The sequence below is a fragment of the Pteropus vampyrus genome, unplaced genomic scaffold (assembly GCF_000151845.1).
Source record: "Pteropus vampyrus isolate Shadow unplaced genomic scaffold, Pvam_2.0 Scaffold9, whole genome shotgun sequence".
NCBI lineage: Eukaryota > Metazoa > Chordata > Mammalia > Chiroptera > Pteropodidae > Pteropus > Pteropus vampyrus.
This window is the reverse complement of record NW_011888790.1, coordinates 818,163-841,029: the sequence shown is the minus strand read 5'-3', so window position 1 is coordinate 841,029 and position 22,867 is coordinate 818,163. Positions and strand designations below refer to the sequence as shown.

At 35.5% G+C, this 22,867-nt stretch overlaps 1 protein-coding gene across 1 annotated transcript in view; it reads left to right on the top strand.

Annotated features, from left to right (window-relative positions):
• The window catches only part of CUNH12orf56 (chromosome unknown C12orf56 homolog), a 69,372-nt gene extending 56,089 nt beyond the window's left edge, over nucleotides 1–13,283 (top strand). The window contains exons 9-13 of the mRNA XM_011375072.2: nucleotides 3,736–3,859; nucleotides 5,924–5,998; nucleotides 6,316–6,390; nucleotides 7,271–7,449; nucleotides 9,602–13,283. Of these exons, the coding sequence (XP_011373374.1) occupies nucleotides 3,736–3,859; nucleotides 5,924–5,998; nucleotides 6,316–6,390; nucleotides 7,271–7,449; nucleotides 9,602–9,713 (565 nt within the window). The 3' untranslated portion in view covers nucleotides 9,714–13,283. The remainder of the gene's footprint in view (nucleotides 1–3,735; nucleotides 3,860–5,923; nucleotides 5,999–6,315; nucleotides 6,391–7,270; nucleotides 7,450–9,601) is intronic.
• The last annotated feature ends 9,584 nt before the right edge of the window (nucleotides 13,284–22,867 follow it).

Below are 22,867 nucleotides of genomic sequence, written 5' to 3'. Positions count from 1 at the left end.
AAGTACCCTTATATCCACACAACTGAAAAATTACTTTGCAAAGGCAGAAGTTACGGTAGCTTCATTTAATATATAAATAAGTGACCTTGGAGTGAATGAAGTTAGAAGGTTTATTAACCTATAGGCTAAGTTACTGTAATAAAAATACTCTAAAATACATGCCCCAAAGAAGACAGAGATTTACATCTTTCTCACAGTCCAGAGAAGGCAGTCAACCTTTCCTCCACAAGATCAGCCAGAGACCTAGGTCCCTTCCCTTTTGTTGCTCTGCCTTCTTCTATTATACTATCTTGGTTCTCATGGTTAAAGCTGGTCTGATTTCATTACACCCTGTGGGAAGCAGTAAGAGAAGTAGAGGGCAAGAAAATTTCCTTTTTAAGCAAGGTATATAGAACTTTTGCTCATGTTCTATCAATGAGAACTTTAGGTATGTGGCCATAACTAGCTGCAAGAGAGGCTAGAAAATGTGTCTGTAGTTGCATGGTTATGTACCAAACTAAACTTTGGGTGGTGATGGGGACATCTGTAATTAAAAGGAAGAATGCATGCATATATAATAGGGGGACAATAACATTCTTTGCCACAGAGGTATGTTGTTTGCATGTTATCGGCTTGACCTTTTTATATGATTATTATAGACTATGAATTACATCCTTGGGCAACGTTCTGGCTGAAATCTTATTTTTTTTTTCTATCCTCATCAACTGTTTATCTAAGTTTCCTATATTAGAAGGTAGAAGAAAGATGAAGGCCATGGGCTCTAAAATATTTGAACTAGGGGAAGAATAAGAACTATTAGTAATATTTGTCCAGGCTATTGATTATAGACCTTTACAAATAAATTTTAATGATAATATTCATTAACATTTCTTAAGCAACTTACTATGTGCCAGGGACTATGGTCATACAATGCTTTATAGCAGGAGTGGTTAAACATTTTTGTAAAGGGTCATAGAGTAAATATTTCAGGCCATATAGTTTCTGTTGCAACTACACAAGTCTGTCATTGCAGCACAAAAGTAGCCATAGACAATACATAAATGAAGGGACACAGCTGTGTTCCAATAAAGCTTATTTACAAAAATAGACTATAGGCTATTTGGCCTGGAGGCCATAGTTTTTTGACCTCTGGTTTTTGTAAACAAGGAAAATATAGTGTGTTTCTCTGCATACTTCTTTATGCAGTTGGTAGTGCTGCCATTTCTCCAATCTCCAAGATAGAGATTTAAGATTATTTCTATCATCTGAGGCTTGGGGTCCTCTTCCAAGGTCATTTGGGTGATTGTTGGCAGAATAAATTTCTTTCCACCTTTAAACTCATGATGACTTTCTTCTTGGCAAGAGAATATCTCTGAGCTCAGAGAAGGCCTAAGCTCTCTTTAATTTTTTTTTATTATTAGTTTTTAATTAATTTATTTTATGGTGACATTGGTTAATGAAATCCAGTAAGTTTCAGCTGTACACTTTAACAGTACACTTTTACATTGTATGTTCACCTCCCATAATTAGATTTCTTTCTGTCACTGCATATTTGACCCCCTTTACCCTGTCTACCTTCCCCCTACTCCTCCCCACTACTATCTGGTAACCACTAGTCTATTGTCCATGTCCATGAGTCTCTATTTGTCCTGTTCATTTGTTCCTAAGTTGTCTTTTAAAGGGCTCACCTGATTAGATCAGTCACACCCAGGATAATTTCCCTTTGATTAACTCAAAAGTCAACTAATTGGGAACTTTAATTAAATATGCAAAATCCCTTCATCTTTCTCATCTAATATAACATAACCCTAAGACTGATACCCTAACATATTTACAAGTCCTGCCCAAATTTAAGGGGAAGGGATTATATAGGGTGTATATACCAGGGGGCAGAAATCTTGAAAGCCACATTAGAATTCTACCTATCATGACAACATAGATTGATTTATGACTATGAATTTGCCTTTCAAAGTCTGTATTTTAAAATATAATACATTGAAAATAATAACCATTTAAACAATGAAAGTATCAAACTGTTGGCACCATTTTTTTAAGGCTGTGATGTCAAATCTTTATTTTCAGAATGAAACTACTATTTAGATTAAAATTTTTTCTATTATAGGCCTTGTGGACTTTAAATTGAGTTGGCAGAAGGGGTAGATTACAAATTAAATTCTATTTGAGCAAATAAAAAGCATTTATTTATTTCTGTATTGTCCTCTTTATTTTCTTCATAAGTAGAGATTAGTTTAACCCACTTCATTGTATTCTTCTTGAAATGTGCCATAATCCTTTCATATTTCAGTATTATTATGATTGAATTCATATATTATCACAGCAAGTGACCCAGAATTTGAGAGTTCCTTCCCTTATGCTTAGATATATACTTCGAAAAGTAGTTGCTGAAAATAAAGCACTATAATTAAATATAACAGTGAATGGAATGTCAATTCAAACTTAATATTGGGAAAAGTTTCTAAATGGAACTGTTTTGTTGATTTTGGAAGGGTCTTCTAAAAGACTGGCCATTTTAAAATAGCCTGAATAAAACATTAGCAAATATCCTATAGGGCATATCTTTTATTTTTTTGAGAAGTGTGCTAACTGACATGATTCTTCTTTTGCAGATATGAGAAGTAGATTTGCTTTTTGAGTTGGATAAAGAAGGGGAATTGTATTTTTATTAGAATGTTGGTTAATCATGAACTAATCATGGTAATGATTTAAATGATTGTGAAAAGATAGGAAGCCTCAAATGTTACTAAACAAGGATTGCTTATAGTCTCCTTTATTCCATTATGAAAGTAATGTTTACGGTTATAGAGTAATACAGTCCTATCTGTAAATTCTTTTACTACTGCTACCTGTGAATGCTACTCTGATACTGTCTTCAGTAAGGCACCTATATTTCTAGTGGTTTGCCTTTAGCTCCTTTTCAGCTATACATAGGTTGTACTACACATATGAAGATGGTGTATACTCTCCCAGCTCCTCAGGATGCTCAGTTTGAATTATGATTTTTTTCCTTTTTTATTTTCAAATAATACAGTATATTATTCAAACCTGTTGTAACATTTAAGTGAGTTACTAGTGTACATTAGTGGACAGTACACTGCATTTGAAAGCAAAAGACCTGAAGTTTAATACTAGTTTTATTACTTAATAGCTAGTGGCTTTCAGTAGAATAGTAAACCTCTGAAATGCTTTGTTAAAAAAAAAAAAAAGGGGTTGTAAAGTCAAAAAACTTGTGATTGGATAAGCATTTTAAGAAATGCTTCATACTCTTTCTTTGTCCTGGAAGTATACAGTGCACATTAGCATATTCAGCTTCTGAGAAGTCCTATAGTAAAGATATCCAGTGAACTTGGTTAAATAAGTATTTCTTATTCCTCCTTTGAAAACAGAATCTATTTTGACTATAATATTGCTTGGAATTAGTTATTCATAAAAAGCCCTTTGGAAAATATTATTATAATTGAAATCACCCAAATTTTCTTTAAATCTAGGTTTTCTAAACTTCATAAGCTATGTGAACTTCTAGAACTGTACACTTTTTCTCAGCCAAAAGATCAAGAAATTATATTTTCATTTAAATGTCTTATCACTAGACTTTTGTCTGCATGTCCAAAGATCCAAAAGTTCAGTCAAGAATGGTCTGCAATGCTTTGTACTTTTAAGTATAATTATATTCAAACTTAGCTTTGCTCTTTCTCTTTTCAGACTTTACTGATTAATTTCCTTTTATTTATTTTTCAGGGGAACACTATTTAATCTCTTGGTAATTTTAATTAGCAAGCCTCAGATTCCAAAATCTTGTCCTGTGTTTGATATCCAGTTGGTGGCTGATTCAACTTTAGTTGAGATGTCTTTTGATGCTGAGGTGAGATGAGAATTTGGGGATAGATTAGATACAATATATAGGGTCTCTGGCTGCTTGTCTTCTAATGTGGACCACAACATTTTAGAATATAGAAATATAATTAAATCAAAGAATAAATATTTTGTCATTAGCTTTAAAACTTAGAAAGCTATTCTGTCAACATTAATATATCCATTTTACATAAATTATTTTCTTAGTATACATATGTAGATTGTCTATTATGGAAGATAATTAGTATTCTGTATATATTAGATAAATTTGTTTGTCTCTCTATAGAACATGTATGTATATATAATTCCACAGTAGGGGTCTCACTGCCTAAGAGATTTTAGGGTTAACTCTTGCCTTAGTTTACCATTTTCTTACCAATCTAAGTAGTGCAAACTCGGCAAGAGTTACTTGTTCTTCTAAGTTTACTAAAACATTTGACATACCAAACTACGTACAAAACACTAATAAATCAACTTATTATTAGTTTATTTTGAGCAGGCCAACGCAGAATTTTTTTTTAAAGGATGGAGCATGATTTGATAGTTCTTATACATACAATCAGAGTTATGTGTTAGAAAACTCTTAAATTCACTTATTCACTCAATAAATATTTATTGAGAATCAATTATGAGCTAAACAGTGCGCTAGGTAGTAGGGTCCAATCAAGAAGCAAAATAGACACAATCTCTGTCCTCATTAGTTTATAGTCTGGTTGGAGCAACAGATGTTAATTAACTAGAACATGGATATATTATTACAGACTCTATATGGAGCATCTATAATACCACTCTCTACAGTAGAGTGAGTGGATTAGGGATTAAAGAGTGGGATGGAAGTAAGACTCAGACAGGCATAGCTATTAAGATATGGACCAGAAGAAAGCCTTCTTTGACCCTCAAATGAGACTAGGCTTTCATTTTAGAGCTCTTCTAACTTCCTGTACTTTTCTTTCATAGCCTTTACCTCAGTTTGCCACTATGCATTTATTTATTTGATTATTACAGTGGTGTCTGTTCCCCACTAGACTGTGAATTCCATGAGGGCGGGGACCATATCTCTCTTGCTCTCCATTGTATCCCCAACACCTAGTACTTGGTCTGATACATATTTGTTGAATAAATAAATGAAGAAAAAGGATGGTAGTTGGCAGGAGGACAAATTCCAGAAATTTTTAGGGAACTGAGTTGATAGGTTGATATGGAAATAAAGTGTGAAGATTAGATGACTTTTAGATTCTGGTTTGGGTGCCAGATAAGAATTAAAACAAGAAGAATAGGTTCAAAAGGGGGAAATAATGGTTTTGGGTTAGTTGATTTGATTTGCCTAAGGTATTTCTATATGAAAATATCTAATGGGAAAAAAAAATATCTAGTGGGCAGAATAGAAAGGTCTGAGTTTCCTATTTTTAAGCTTGCTGACCTTTTTTACCTGGGCTACTAGTATAGCCATGAGCAGATCATATAAACTTTTGTTCCAAGATCTAATAGAGTGGGAGATTTCAAATTAGAGCTTCTTCTGGCAAAGAATAGTGTCAGGGCCTGAAGCATGCCCACAGACACAGTTCTCATGCACCAAGTGGCCTATGGGCTAGAAGATAGCCTCACCAACTGGTTAGAGTTCTTGAGAGCAAAAAAAAAAAAAAAAAAAAAAAAAAAGTCTCTAAGCCCTATATTTACTCACACTACAGAAGGAGTTGTACTTCAAGTTGCACATAAGCCCAAATTTCTCAGAGAATCTCCCCATCTTAATTCTGGGAAGCATTTTGAAAGAAAGTAGTTATTGATCTGAATGATTTTGTAAATCAAGTGTGCATTTTTTGTGTGCTAGTATTCTGTGGGCCATTGTATCTTCTTTCCCTAACCGATTTTCTCAGCCATTATTAAATGTGTAGTCTTTTTATGAGAGCCTTTCTTTTGAGAATGACTTAAACCAAATGAAATAGGAAAATTGGCCACACTAATTATATTTTCTGTTAATAAAAATGCTTTTGTAAGTATCTAAAGGGAACCAGGAGAAATTGCCATTTTCTGGCTCTGCCAATGATATTGTATTGATTATTATTTAAAATTCCAGTTACAGAAGCTTATCCTGGAATATACAGATAGAGCTACAGCACTTTTATATGAGATACTTCTTGTCTTTCAGCAGGTACAATATATATTTTTTATTATACACATTGTGTGGTTATTATATATATCATACAACCATCATATACTTATATTACATATTATGATTAATAATATATATGATTAATAAATTTTTTAAAATGTTTGTATTAGAGATGGTCTCCAAAACTAGTTTACTCATACAACACTACTTTTGCTCTTAAGTGCTCATCTCGCTTATTTTCCTAACTACTGATTTTAAAGATTTGATTAAGAATAAAATGGATTTGAGAATAAATGCCCTTTTAGGTACAACTTGAACTTCATGAAATAACTTGTTTATTTCCTTGAGTCTTTTAGGGAAATCTTGGATTGGGATCAAGAAAGTTTGCTATTAGCTGGATGATGTCCTTTCTACAAAGTCGTCCCCCCATAGTAAGTGCCTAGAAGTAAAAACGAAACCAGCACTCAAGGCTAATTAAACAGATGCTCTTGTGCTTAATTAATAAAACACAAATTTTTTATAAAACAGAAGTGTAAATCTGATAATACTTGGGGCCTAAAGGCAGTGAAATAACATCTTAAATGGGATCTTTATTTCATGAAAAACTCTAAGATACATGAAGAAAACAGAATATTAAAATATCAGCTATATAACTAAGTGAAAAAATGAACACTTAAACAGTAATATGAGTTGGCAAGCATGAATATAACACTTGGGATCATCTGGGCACTCTGTCCTGGCAGCCTCCATCGTAGTCCATAGTATTACCATCTCTTTCCTTGACACTACAGTCACGTCTACATGGTCTGTTCCTATCTTCCCATCAGACTATAGTCAGAGGAGTTTGTTCAAAATAATAATCCAATTATGTCATCTCTTGCTTTAAATCTCTCCTAATACTATGTGGGTCTCTTACTCATTGCCCACCCCAACAGCCCCACCTCCATCACAGAATCTTTACCACTTGTCTGTCTGAAATGCTTTTCCTTTCCTTTCCTTTCCCACCTAGTTTACTCCTACTCATCCTTCAGGCCTCAGTGCCCCTTCCTGGGGTTAGGGTAGGGGATGATTCTCTGACCTCTGACTAGATTAGATTTTCTCATTATAGGCACACACAGTCGTAGCATGGTTTCTTCTTCCCTTCCTTCACAGGACTGGTCACTTTTGCAGTTTACATTTGTTTGTGTTATTATTTGGTGTGAGGGTGGTGAGGTCTTCAGCCTAGATTTCTCGTTGAGGCTCCAGGTGAAATAGGTGCTCTTATGGGTGGCATGCGGCCTACATGAAACTAACTGCGTTTTCCTTGTCTAGATTACTTTTGTGGCCAGTATTGTGAAACAAGTGGTGAAGGGGCTTTCAGCTTCATTTCAGCTGCTAAGTCCTGGCCAAGCAGTTCTGTTGTACCAGCAGTTTTTCATCCTCAAGAGCTGCCTGCTGTACAGCAAGACTTTAGCTGAGTATATTAGGAATGACTACAGAGAAGAATTCAGGTAAGAAGTCTCAATCTAATCTGCAGTAAAAGCCACTCATTTCTGATTTTCATGCGAAATTGAAGCATGGACTTATATTTAGAAGATGAAGTGACAATGGGAAATTCTATTTTTATTTTTAATAGTATTTTACTTTGATCTGCAGTAAGGTAGGATTTTGGGGAGCTCTAAGAACTGTTGCCATTTGAAATATATTCCCAGGCCAAAAAAGACTAGCAAAACGTCAAACTCTCTTTGAAGAACTATTTTTCACTCAATGTCTGTTGCAGCCAACATATCAAAAACGTTGTAATGATTTTAATGCTATGTAACAAACTCTACTGAAGGGGATGAAAAATTACGGGATGTGAATTCAACTGAATCATTGGGGGAAAAAATTGATAAAAGAGAAACAATTAATGAAGGAGGTTATTAGGGGTTTTGTTTATTTCATTTACTCCTCTCACTCTTAGTAACAAAGCACCAAGAAAAAGAAGTAGTAGCAAGCTTTGGTTTCATCAGCCTGCTTGTTCTGCACCTCAGGGGTTCCTACTTCTATTTATAGGCTGGCAAAGCCAAATGTACTTATCTGTGTAGCCTTGCATTAGCACCTATCGAGGAAAAAACAGACTGTGTCTGACTTAAGATGAAAAGAGTGCAGCAGCCAGAGCTTTGCAACCAGTTTGGATGAGAAATAAAAAGATGTGGAAGCGTACATTATGGCCTTAGACTGGCTTTAAAAAAATTTTCAGCTCAATTTTTGGATCCTCTTTTTTCTCCATGTGGTTTTACACCATAGGTTCCACTCTTGCTCCTATAAAGAAGGGTTTTGTTGGGCCTACTCTAAGTCGATCCACACAGCTCAATCTTTTTTCCTAACCTTTTTTTTTTTTTTTTGAGGTGTAAATTCATATATCATGAAATTCACCATTTAAAACATTTTAAAGTGTACAATTCAGTGGCTTTTAATACATTTCACAGTGTTGTACACTCATCACCACTAATTGCAGAACCTTTTCATCACCCTCAAAGAAACCTGGTACCCATTAAGCAGTCATAACCTAGTCTCTTCTCCCCCAGCCCCGGACAACCACTAACCTCCTTTCTGTCTCTATGGATTTGCTTATTCTGGACATTACATATCAATGGAATCATACAATATATGGCCTTTTGTACCTGGCTTCTTTCACTCGGCATAATGTTTTCAAGGTTCATCCATGTTGTAGCATGTATCATATAACCCAATTTTTAAAAATTAGTTATGCACATTTAAAAATCAGAACAACTGAAAAAAATGGTGTCACACTTCTACGTGACAATATATAGTTGACCAGAGCTCAACAGCACCTACCCTCTTAGGTTATAACATACTGTATAGTTTGTCATTCTATCCTCTCTTTATTTTTACTCTTACTCTTACTCCTAATATGTAACCTGTGGGCATTTAGGTTTGTGATCCTTGTTTTAAACTAGTGATTTTCAACTTGCTGTGCATTAGAATCACCAGAGGAACTATTAAAAAATACTGATAACTAAGTTACATATGTAGAAATTCTTTATAATTTGTCTGAGGTGAGGTCTGGGCATCGACATTAAAAAATAAACAAAGTAGCAAAAAAAAAAAAAAAACCTCTCCAGGTAATTCTAATGTGCACCCAGGGTTGAAAACCAATTTTTAAAGCCATTTCATGGGATGGCTAAAGATTTTCCCACTATTATCTATTCCCCTGGCCTATCTTATACTTTTCCTGAGGCCATGGGGATGAACCCAACTCTCCTCTCTTGACTTGGCCCTGGTGGTCACCACAGCTTAATTCTTTCCTTTCAACTCCCCACTGCGTATTGCCTGAGAGAACAAGAAGTGGGAGCCTCAGCTCATACTGTGGTGAGGACAATCCTGGCTTCCTTATTAATGCTTTGATGGCTAATACATTATTCATGAAATTCACTTTCTTGGCTGAAGTAAAGTGCTTCAGTGAGCCGAAAGGCACTCATATCAGAGATCTTCGAGGTCACAAATGAAGGAGGTTGGAGGGCTGAGGATGCTCGATGAGTTTCGTAGCTGAGACTCCCACACCCAAAAACCCCATGCCAGTGAGTATGTACATACTGATGTGACCAGTGTGAAAATTCTTGTTTTTAAGCTATTTTGTTTCTTTTTTTTAATTTGCAGGTACTTTATTCACATGCCAGCCTTGGAAAAAAGGCTCCCATTGTGTTATCCTATTACCCAGCCTACTACTCAACTTTTTCATGAAGTTCTGAAATTGATTGAACAGAAATAGTGTGTGAAATGTTAATAATTGAGTATAAAATGTTAATTTGGAATCAACTTAATATTTATGAGAAACATTTTTTGATCTATGTAGTACCTGGCTATCCCTGTGTCTTATAAACAAAGATTTTATTGGAATATTTCACCAATCCTTCTTTGAGAGAGAAGTCTTTAATGTTTTTTTTTAATCTGTCACACACACAAAAAAACTTTAAATACATTGACATGCATAAAGTGGTGCTAAAAACTAGTGTTTCTCTAAAAAAAAAAAAGTTTCTGAAGACATAAAAACTATGAAGGGAACAGAAGCCAAGGAGAGCAAATGGAAAAGTGCAACCTGATGAGTTTTGTTGGTGAGTGTCTGGAAGCCACTAAAATATCTAAAGATAAATTGTTGTGGGGAGTATAAATTACATAGTGATCATTAGAGAAATACTGAGCAATACGGCAACACCCTCGTTCTAAACCTGTAAAAATTTTAGTGACAGAATATTCATGGAAGAATGAGCAGAAGAACACATGCGTAATGAAAATCAGTTCCTCATTTGTTATGGAGAAAGAAGCTTGTACTTTCTTCAACAAAATTAAATGCATTTTGCCATTCTGTTTCAGGCACCTGTGGGCTAAAGTGAGTAGTCTCAGAATCTCTGTGAAAGAGAAATTGTCTATATGCAGTTATGCTCTCTCAACCATTTTAAAAAAATGTTTTCACTGTATCTTATGACAGTAAACTAATTTAATCCAACAAAAACTTAACTTTGATATCACTGTGAGCTATTGAATTTGGGCTTCTAAGAACTTAGGAACTGGATCCTCCACTCAACTTAGCATGACTTGGGGAAGAGAAATCCACCTCCAAAGAAAGAGCTCCCAGGCCAGATCTGCCTGTGCTGTGCAGTGGAGACAGAATTATATTCACTCAGGACATCTTATTTTTGGTTGTGGCTTTGCCATTAACCAGCTATTTGACCTCTAACAAGTCATGTCTCCTTTCTGGGCCTCTTCTCATATATGGAAGGGTGAGACTAGAAGTTGTTTAAGTTCTCTACCAGCTCTAACATTCTCTGCCTGTGAAAGACACTTCTTAACACTCTGTAATGGAGTAAGTAGTGCATTCCTCTACTATCTTGGCTCAGTGAATGATTTCACATTGATTCCAAATAATCCTGCTTTCTTTAGACTAAACATTTCCCTTTGAACTGTCACCAACATCACCCTGCATAGTGTCCAAGCCTTCTCCACCATCACCCATCAAGAACTATAAGTCTTCTACCCCTCAATTTGAGGGCAGAGAGGGGAGCCAAATGATATTTATGAATGTCCTGGGCTGTTAGATGGGGGATTATTCTCGAGAGATGGTTGATCAGAAGAATATGAAAAGATTCTTGGGAAACAGACAAGCAACACTTCAAACTGGACAGATGATGGACAGTGGGTTGACTACTGGTGAATGGTGGAACCTACAAAAAGACAATTAGAGAATCAACTCAGGTTTGCCTCAGCTTCTAAGCAGTGCCCTTGCTCTGGGCTAGGAGTAGTGAAGGCTCTAGAGAGGGCTTGGCATTTCTCTCCCATGTACCTTCATGTCCATGTCACCTCTTCTCTCCCACTGCTCTTTATCTAACACACTTTATCTAATCTCCAGGGGCAAAAGCTCTGTCAGAATGTACCTGAATCTTTCTAAGTCAGTAGCCCTTTTGGTTGAATATCTGTCACTTTGATTTTCTTATGGCACATGTCTATTCATTTGTACAGTTTGGGAAAGCAGGGAAAACCCAGAAGTTGATACTTTAAAGGTTTATCTTGCCACGATTCTTTTCTACTGAGTGTCTTTTGCATTGTTGCCAAAGCCAAGAAATTACTAAATAATCCATCTTTTCTAATGATCAGACACATTTGATTGACTAAACATTGACCTCAAGCACAAAACAATTATTTTTCAGGAAACCTAACTAGAAAAATTTTGAATATGAAAATCACATAAATAACAAAGGATCACCAAAAAAGATAAGCATACATAGCCAGTTTTCAGGGTGGGTTCAAGGTTCTGGACTTTGACCACCTTTATAATACAAGCATTGGCATTTACCACACCCCTACTAAGAGTACAGTCACTCACAATAATCAGCTCTACCATTAAAAACAAACACATATATGTACACTCACACACAATATAAGGGCTAAGAGCATGGGTTTTGAGGCCAAAATCATTTAGTTTAAATCCAAGCTCTCCACTAGTTTTAGACCTTGGAAAGTTACTTAACATCTTAAGTTTCGGTCAAAGCAAAGATAATATAACCTATCCCACAGGGTTGTTAGGAGATTTCAATGAAAAGGTGTTGGTAAAGCCCATATCGTGGCATCTGGCATGTAGTAAGGAATCGGTATATGGTATTAATTATTAACATAATACCAAAGATGACTGAGAAATTAGAGATTAATAAGTACTGCTCTTATTTTCTGGACCAATTTGGGGACTAACTAATAAACTCAGAGAACCCTTGATCTATATAGCATTGAAGAACAAATTCATTTAGTTATTAAATTGAAAATTCAGTTTTCCATTAACAAGAGTGTGATTTAATTGACAAGTGACTCTTTCTACTCAACATCATGAAGAATTGTTGGCTCTAAATGACACTATCAATGCAAAAGCTATGTGGGAAATATTCTTCCCAAGGGTAGACAGAAAGCTTTTTAGTCATGAAAACTTTTTTCAGCCTTTGAATTGAATAGCTAATTATTAACTGATAAAACTGACGTAGCTTTTCTGTACTTAGAATTCCTAATTGATTCATAGGTAGTGTTAGAGGAAATAAATGAAGACTTTCTTCATTTTACTGAAATCTAGATAATCTAGATACTTTGTAAAGAGAGAAAAGCTTAAAGTTCCTATAATCAATAGTATATTTTACATTTTTTCATTTGAACTCAGTTACTGGTAGTGCCGCCTTCAATTGTATATAGGAATGCTTGAGAGTACAGTAATAAACGTGCTATAAGGTATTTGATAAAAGTGGTCAAAGCTTGGTGAGAGTGATATGCTTCAACCTGTGGCATTATATTTTCTTTTTCTGAGGTGAGAATCATTTGTTTTCTATTTCATATATGTGATAAATATGAAAGAAAAGCTGGAAATTTCTTGAAGGAATGAATTTGATGGGAATTTCTGAGTAACTTTCAATAGTGTTAATTCACTGTCTGATTTCTCTTTGTTCATTGCATTTACTTCTAAAATGCAGCAGCAGCCTTTAAGGTCCACTTGGGTTTGGCTCTGGTTCTCTGTAGGAGGGAGATAGCAATTCTCCATCCAGTCAGACCAAGCACTCTTGTGTCTGTATAGCTGTGTCTTTTGGATTTGAAACTTTTCTCATTTTGGAGAAGGCAGCATGACTCATTTCAGCATGGCTGGAAATCTGAGTAGTATAACCTTGTAGCTAAGAGTACAGATGCTATGTCAAAAAGAACTTGTTTTGACTCCTGCCTACCTACTTCCTTGTAATCAGTTTTGGTAGGTTATTTAACCTATTTCAGAACTTTCATTTCATCAATTTTAAGATAATAAAAAGCCTACTTTGAAGGTTTTTGTGAATATTCATTCATTTATATATAAACAAGTAGTTCTGTGGCTAGTATATACTGGGATAAACCATATGGCATTGCCATTTGCAAGTTCAAAACTGTCAATATCTACAATTTCATATGGTCCAAACAAATGAAAATCCCTCAGTAAGTGGTAGTTATTATCTTAACAGAAACACTAACTTGCTTAGTGAACTTTAAATATGTATCATTTATTCCAATTTTCCAGATAGTATGGCACTTTATTATGGCTTATTCCTACACAGATTTGGATAAATCTTGAATCAAATCATATAGTTCAATTACAAATTATTGAGTGGGCATAACATACTTAAACATGTACAAGAGAATTTGAAATTTTCTTGACCGCCTTCCCCACCAATAAAAATCTGTTCTTTCACCAGTCTTCTCAGTGATTGACTGCCTACCGCTTGAAAGAGAAACTTGAGAAAACTCTGTTATTTTTCTCTTCATTTCCCAAATGTAATCCATCAGCAGTGCTTATTATAAATTCCTTCAAAATGTATTTGTAATCTACTGACTTCCCATAATTACGCTACTACCATCATCCAAACCTCCACTACCTACCGCAATGGCCAATATGGTGACCCTGCTTTCACCCTTGACACCTACGATCTCTAAGGTGAGTGGAGTGATCTTTTGAATAAGAAAATCAATACGATTTCTGATTTAAAACTCTTCCATTGCTTCCCATTACCTAGGATGAAGTCTAAAGTCTTTACCATGGCCTTCAAGGAACTTCATGACCTGGCTTGACTACCATTGTGACCTAATCCAATCATTCTTTCCTCACTTACTACTCCCCAAACATATGGTTTTCCTTCAAATGAATACCCACCCCACCCGCCCCCGCCCTGCACCAGGTTCTTTCAGGCCCTGAAAATGTGCACTAGCAAATGCTTTCTCCTCAGATGTTCAAATGTCATGCCACAGAGAGCTGCTTTGATTGCCCCAAAGTAGCCTCCTATCCACCTATATCACCTTATAATGTGTAAATTTACTTGCTTATTCTTTGCAGTGTAAGTATTTAAGAATATAAGCTCCATGAGGGTCTGGTCCTCATTTGTCTTGTTCAATAGTACAACCCAATACCAGGAATCGCACCTGGCACATAGTGTCTCTTCTATGTTGAGTGAAAGAATGGACTAAAGAAACGTGTAGATGGAGACCATAGAGAGGAGCACCAGCCCCAACTGCTGTATCACAGCAAACTCATGAGAGATCCCAAGCGAGATCTGGAGAACTTCCCAGCTAATCCACAGATTGTGAGATATAATACAGGGCTGGGTTTTTCAGCTTTACTGAGGTATAATTGACAAACTTGTAAGATATCTAAAGTGTCCAATGTGATGATGTGATATACATATACAATGTGAAAGGATTTCCTGCTGCCAAATTAATCCATCCATCACCTCGTGTATTTACTTTTTTTTTTTTTTTTTGGTGAGAACATTTAAATTCTACTCTGTTAGCAAATTTCGATTATACAGTACAGTGTTATCAACTATAGTCACCATGTTATACATTAGGTCCTCAGACCTTATTCACCTTATAACAGAAAGTTTTTATCCTGTACCAACCTCTCCCTATTTTCCCACCCCTGAGCCTCTGGCAACAACTTTCTACTCTGTTTCTATGATCTCAATTTTTTTAAATAAAGGGTTACTTTAAGCTTCTAAGTTTTGGAGTGGTTTATTACATAGTAATAGATGAACAAAACAAGAACATTTTCCTTTAATTAAAATTATGCAACATTAAATCATTGTTAGGGTAATTCCAAATTAAATAATTTACCACAACCAGGTCGCTCTAACCAGCCTAGTGTTTTACTTAAGTGTCTATATGTTCTTCCAGCTGTTTTTTTCTCCATTGTTAAAATTTCCCTTTTGACACTTTAAATGGATTCAGTAATATTCCACAAGCCTCTTCTAGTCCCTTTAAGATGGGATTTATATCTGTTTTGACACAGCAAGGTCCACACTGTCACTATGCCTATGCATTGCACAGTGCAAATAATAGCTGATCACTTAAGTGTTGATGGCATATGATGTACACCAACTAGACTGAGATTGCTTCTTCTCTCAACCCTTCCCCTTTCAGCCAGCCCCAAGAAGGGACTGGTGGAGTAAGTTATAAAGCTTGGAGGAGACAAGTCTTTGAAAGTTTATTGGTTATATATCTCAGAGATCACTGGATTCTGGGTTTAGGGAAACCTTGGATCAAAAGGTTTTCTTTCTATCTTTTTCTGGTCTCTTTTTCTTTTCTTATTTCCTTCTACTTGGAAGGTGACTTTGACTCTGGAGAACTAAGAAGGGATATGGGTGGAGCAAGAGAAAAGGAAGCAATCTTTGCTTAATATTTGTCCCAAGATTGAGAGAGGCAAAGACACCTTTAAGTTTCCTTCTGGGTGGTCCACTCCATTGAAGGCCCCAGAAGTGGTGTGGGTTTCAGGGTAGAAGCTGTGCCTTTAAATAAAGATGCTGGCTTTGACTGAAGCACTACCAATTTTCCCTCCTTTTTCTACTCCTGGTTGTAATGGGACAGAGTAGCAGTGGTGATAGCAGTGATTGGATATGGTGACTTGTTTGTTTTGCCAGCAAGGAGGGCAGAGGAGGGAGAAGAAGGGTGTGGATTAAGTGACACAGGGCCACTATGGGTTTTTGTGGGCTATCTTGAAACATCTGCCATTATTTATAACATTTTTCTACAGGGAAATTATTCTGTCCTCCTTACACCTGACCTACAAATAAATTTGGAAAGGACACATATATAAAGGGAGTAAAGTATTTTACTCGTTAGCAAATGTAACCACCAGAGGGCAGAGTTGGATTAGGAAGATGAATAAAAGCAAAACTGTGCTCTTAACCAGGTGCATTGATTCTTAAACTTTTACAATTCCTACGGACGTTCATTATTTTGTTGTTGTGATTCTTTAATGTGTACTAACATAATTCTAATTGTAACAAAGCTCCTTATGCTATATAAAATCAACACAGATTTATAATTTAAAAGTTTATAAAATTAAGTACAAATTACTATCATTAATTTCATACATGTTGTTTTGCTAAAACTCCATCTCCTCTTGCAAAATGCGTTTGGTAAAATATACAACATATGCTCTTGAGTTCAGTATTCTGTGCTATCATATTTCACTTTTCTCTTTCAGAACTACTACATGTCTTTATTTAACAGGCCGTGCTGGTGTTTGACTTGCACTTGGCTAAACATTTCACTATGTGTGAATTCTGCTTCTGTTCTCTTTTTGGCAAGGAACAATTAAAGTTCTTCCACTCAGAGACAACAGTGGATCAGTGCAAACAACGCAAACACAGGCATTTCATTGATATGAAAAAAAGTTTGAATTTTCTAAGAAAACTCAGACTTTCTAGTTGAAATCTAGACCTCAATTTGGTAGGTTCTTCTATAGGATAAGGGCCTCAAAATGTTTTAAGTATGGTGACTTAACATCATGGTTTCCCTTGGTAGTTTATGCCTTTTTTTTCCCAGCACCCGGTTTCATTTTCAAAAATGTCCTCATTTGGATGATAAAAAATAAGATTCTATACCCCGGTTATAAGCCAGTACTGGCATGGAGGTTTAAGGTCAGAAAGGACCTGTGCTTTAGCAGTAGGAGTTAGGAAACAAAGAAGTTAAAGCCATTTATAAAAATTTCACAGTCTTCTCTCAGATGTTTATCTATCTAATATGAATGAAGCTTTGGGGGTTAATCCAAATTTCAGACATATTCTAATCTCCCTTTGTGACTCAGAGGCCTCAGAGGTTACCCCCAATTTCCATACTCTTCAAACACCACCTCAAAACACAGCCTATAAGAAAAGAAATAAAGTGAAAGATTTCATCACAATTAGGATCCTCTGATACCTAACAACATATAAGGTCATTTTCATGTAGGGAGGAGTCAAGAGAACTAAAATGTTAAATCAAGCTATATTCAGAAACTGCAATATGCTGATCAGCCCTATAGCCAGACCATGTGGAAACCTGCAGAACGAAGAAAGATGTCTGCTGAGATGGCTAACAAACCATTTCCCCACACCATGAAGAAAAAACAGGAAAACAGAATTCCTTAAGTGGCACCTTACGCAAAATAAAATCATTTCCTATGGCTAAAATCATTGGGAACCTATGGATCAAAGGCTGGGAATTGCCAGTAGGCCTTTTCATGCTACATGTTTTACCTTTTAACGCTACATACTCTTATCTTCTCTCACTTCCTTGTCTAATAACTTCTCATCAAAGGAAAATGGGTAAACAAAGTCTTAAAACTATAATTCACAGAAACTAAGAATGATATATAAACTGGATTCCCCAAAACTATTTCTTCTTGTCTCAGCTTTTTTTTTTTTCTTTGCTTCTTGTCTTTGATTTTCCTGTCTATGGAGCATTACCCCCTCTCTAAAAAACTTTCTTTTTGACTCTAACTCTGGCATGCATTTGAATTCTTTCTTGTGCTCAGCCAAGAACTTTCTCTTTTGGTGCAAGACTTGAGCTCCCCCTGACTTGGGGAATTTGCCTTGTCCTGCATCAATTTTAGAGCAGGAGGAGTGAAACTTCTGAAAGGGTCACATTTACTCAGAAAAGCTGGAAGACAGGACAGCAGTTTTATAACTAAAACATAATTTGGCTAGCACTGTGTATTGGTTGCTACACAACAAAATGATTCCTCACTGCCAAGTCTCAAGACCATATTCAGTAGCCAACATGACTTCAGAGTTAACAGTAATGAAAAGATGCCACAAAATATTGATTTTTAAGGAGACTGAGAAATATTTCTCTAAGAAATATATATTCTCAGAGAAAGTGTGTGTGTGTGTGTGTGTGTGTGTGTGTGTGTGTGTGTGTGTGTGTATGCCCTAGACCAAATCCAAGAACAAAAATGTTCCACAAACTGAAATTTGCTGAGATTGGTCTATTGAAATGATACTAATGAGAGCATTCTGGCAACCTTGAGTCCTCATTTCTTCAGAAGATGACTATTATTAGCATTATTTCATATTTATCAAGCCCCAACTGGGGCAACTTGTCATAACAGACAAGGAAGGGAGAGGGGAGAAAAAAGCACCATCTGTTCATGGAATGCATGTCAGGGGCATTCAATATGGCAAAAATGTCTTAAAAGTGGTTTGTCAGAAGGTTTGTCAGAAGATTTTCAAGGATCTCGCTGTCCCAGAGAAAAATAAATTCAACTCAATAAGCATCTTTTCTGGGTTAGCTGAATACTTAGGGTATGCAAATGTAAATAAAGTTGGATCCCTGTTCTAATAGGCTAAGTTCTCTAAGCTAAATAATTTTGAGTATAACCTTCAAAATTTTTGCTATATCATTTGTATTTTTATTTACTCAATACTTTTCTAACATCACTATTTACTCAACAATTTTCTAACATCTCTACCTACATTAGCCATGTCCTAAAGAATTATCTGAGAAATCATGGAGTTGATATCATATATATTTTAAATACTCATGTGCACATATTTTTAATGTACATTTTTAAATAAATATCATTAAAAGTTTTTAATGTTTTTCCTTGGACTATCTAAAATAACCTTCGCACCACTCTATGGGAATGAAATAGTAAGAAATACTCAAAATATTTTACAAGAGCAGAATTGGTCAGATGATAGAGGTACAAAGAAAATGTTATGGGAATTCATAGGAAGAAGAGTTTAATTCTGGTTGGGTGCATCAAGGAGTCCTACTCAGAACATTTTGTATTTGAGGAGATTTTTAAAATATCTAACTCCGTAGTATTTTTTTAAACTAAAGAACATGGCAAAATAATGACTTGATAAAGCTTGATGGTGAGTATGCACACAACTTGAAGAAGAGAAGAGCATTCTAAGTAGAAGAGAAAGTATGAGCAGAAGCGCAGAATCCTGAAATTCAGGCTGGGTGTCTGGTTCTATCCAAGTTGAGTCTTGGAAAATAAGGCCAGAAAATTAAGATGCAGTCAGATCACTCAGGACCCTGGCTAAGTAGTCCTGAGATGTCTGCAGGCATAGGAAACCCCTGGAGGTTTCTGATGAACAATATATGATCAGAGCAATAGATTAGGAATAAAACTCTGGGAGAAATTTGCAAGATGGGGAGAGCTCAGATTTGGAAGGATCTTATAATAATGATTCAGGTGAGAATATGGTGGTCTACCTAAGCTCCCTAACATCCTGATTTGTAACCTTGTTCTGCCTGGTTGCATTCTGTTTTTATTTTTAAAAAATCCATTTTCACTGGGCAGTTATATTTCCTTCTTTCTATCTCAGATCTTTTGTAGTCTCATTCAACTATGTTACAGACAAGGGGTTGGTAAACTTTTTCTGTAAATAGCCAGATAGTGTAATATTTTAGGCTTTGTAGGCCATACAGTCTCTGTTGCAACTATTTGACTCTGTTGTAGTGAGAAAAGCAGCCATAGATAACATGTGATGAATAGGTATGGCTATATTCCAGTAAAATTTTATTTACAGACACTGAAATTCAAATTTTAGATAGTTTTCAAGAATCAATAAGCAATAGGTATTTTGAAAAGTAAGATCAATTAAGATAAGATTATGAAATTACCTCAAAAACAGAAAAGTATTTTATGAGTAAATATTATTATGTAAATTAGAATAAAGAGAATGAAAAAAGAAGGACCGAAATATAATTGGAAAAAGAGAAAAGGTGTTAGGGAAAGAGGGGTAGAGGAGGAAATAGGCAGAATCACAGCTGCATTGTAAGAGAAGGAGAATGATTAAGAGAGAACTTTATTTAAAATAAAAACTGGTGAGGGCTTGAATGGAGGAGCATTTATTTTAGGAATCATGCTTTTAAGAGACTTGGAAAGTTGTAATCCAGGACTACTGCCCATACACTGGTCAGAATAAAGATTATCACAAATTTTGTAAAGGAAAATTTTGTCTGCCTCTTTGTATCTTTTATCTTAAATCCTTAGAATCTCCCAAATATTACAAACCTTCCTCAGGAGGGCTAGAAATTTTAGGAATTAAAGCACATAGCAGTGTTTCTGCTTTCAAGAGGGAAGTTTCCCAATTCATTTCCAGGATCAATTCTGGGATAATTTGTGCTCCATCTCCTCTCTATGTCTAGCAGGTGGTGATAGTTAATTAAAAAAAAAAAAAAAAAAAGGAAGAGAATCTTCGGTTTTATCATTATGTGTCAAGAAGAGGTCATTTGCAGACAAAAAATGTTTAATAATATGTAGAAGCACAGCCTCAAGGGTCTCCATGAAAATCTCTACCTCATATGTAAATAGATGAATGGATAGAAATGCCACCTTTTAGCAATGCAGGCAAGACGGCAGCAATGATTAGAGGAGTTAAGAATTTAATAATACATACATACTTAAGGAAAAAATACTCAAAAGATTTTCTTTGAAGAGCTGAAGATATAAATTGTAATGATGCTAATCATGTCACTAAAAGAACCAAACAAGTCCATGATCATTTAAAACACAAAGGAAGACACTTAATATCTGCTCTAATCTCCTACAGAATTAACAAGAAAGAAAATGTTGACAAAGGTACAATTTGAATCTAATTCTGGAGTTTGAATAATGTTCATATATGAGAACAACTTTTAGATTTTAGGAAAAATGATAAAAATTTGCTGGGGTTCATAGTATAGCATTAGCAAAACCGATTACTGTAATTATTTCAGCAATTATTGAGCGTCAACTATGTTAGTCACTGTATAGATTAATAAGACCCAGTGTCTATTTTCAAGAAGCTTACTGTGTGTGTGTGTGTGTGTGTGTGTGTGTGTGTGTGTGTATACTATATGACAAGGAGAGTAAGTTAACCACAAAAATAATTATAAGGTAGTTAATAAATGAGATGTTCAAATTTTTATGAGTTAGAAGGTGTAAAGGCTAATATCCTACTGAGATAATTAGTAAAATTTTCATGAAGTACCATTTGAGATAAGGAAATAGTAACATTTTCATAGTTATGAGAGAAGAGTATTCCAGGCAGTTGGTATGGCAACAGCAAAGGTATAGAAGTGGGAAAGCAGGAGAAGTTTTTAGAAAACTGAGGTGCTATTTTGCCAGACAATAAATTATAGGTTTTTTTTGAAGGTGAAGCAGTAAGAAATACAACTGGAGAAGTAGGTAGGAATCAGATTGTGAGGAGCTTTTCACATTCATTCACTCATTCAACAAACATTCACTGAGCACCTGGTATTATGCTAAACACAGTGGCAAAAATATACAGAGGAGAACTGACTGCTATAACCACATCATCTGTATATTCATAGACTTTTGTAACATAGACCTAAACATTCTTTTGATAAAATGAAGTCACATTATTTGTCTGCTCCCCAAGTTTCATATTGAATTAGTCAAGTTTATGAATGGTGGTGGTCTGAATCCATGTGAAGAGAGATGCCTGGTCTGTCTCACTGGGGTTCAAAAGTAATTTTGAGGAAGAAAAAACACATTTGCGACCAATTATACTTTCCAGTTATACCCTAGTTTCAAGGAACTAGGTCAAATTCCTTACTAGGTTTGGAAAGATGTAACCTGTTCCCTTTAGGAATAGTGACTTCTGCAGTTTGTTCCACAAGAGGCTGGTTCTGCTCAGTTCATCCCAGTGAGAGTGATAGGATGATAATCATGTTCCAGTGGCTGATCCATTAGACTGGCCAAATTTGGGCTTTATCAACTGGAAGCTACTGCTAAAGAATTCCAAGGACAAATTCTTGCAGCTGTTTTCAGCATTGAACACGATTAGAATACTAAAATCTATCAGCTGGAGGTAGCACACTTTGAGGATCTGTTGAAACTATAGGAATCCATATTTTAAAGTGGCAAATATGGTCATGCTGGCTATTAAAATTAAGAGGATGTGTCTACATTTAAACACTTTGAAAAAGAAATATGAAATAATAAAACATTACAAAATAGAAGTGGAAGTAATTGGCATGCAGAGTAATTATATAGATGACAATTAAAATGAAATGTAAGAATATATTAGGAAAAAGGCTATAATAAAAGATTATCATTAATTCGAGGAGTTATAAGTAGCCTTCCCAAGCTGAGTGTTAATTCTGTATAAGGTTGGGGTAGGGGCTTAAAAAGCTATCTCACTTTGAAGCCTAAATCCGTGAACTTCCTGTCCGCAGGGTTTTAACTCCAGCTTGACATCAAACACTTCAGAAACCGTTGCCGAACCTGTCTTTGCACCCAGAAAGCAGCACTGCAAGTCCTTATACAAAGTTTCCTGTCCTTGAATAGCCTCACTGATGAAAATGAACTCACTTATTTTTCTATTACCACTCACATGTTAGTCTTCTAATAATATAACATCTCAGAGTACCTAACTGCTGTCCTTTCAACCCCTCAACCTGAAAAGCACGTTGGGCCAGCCCAATCAGGAAAATGGCCTAGTTTTGATCTCCTAGACAAAGGTAGGAGCCATTTTTTAAATCAAATGTCTGCCAGGTGACTATAGCTTGGAAAGGAGACATAGCAGAAACACCATTTATTTAATTCAGTCAATCAGCATATATATTTGAGTTCCTAATATAGTAATATAGTCCTAA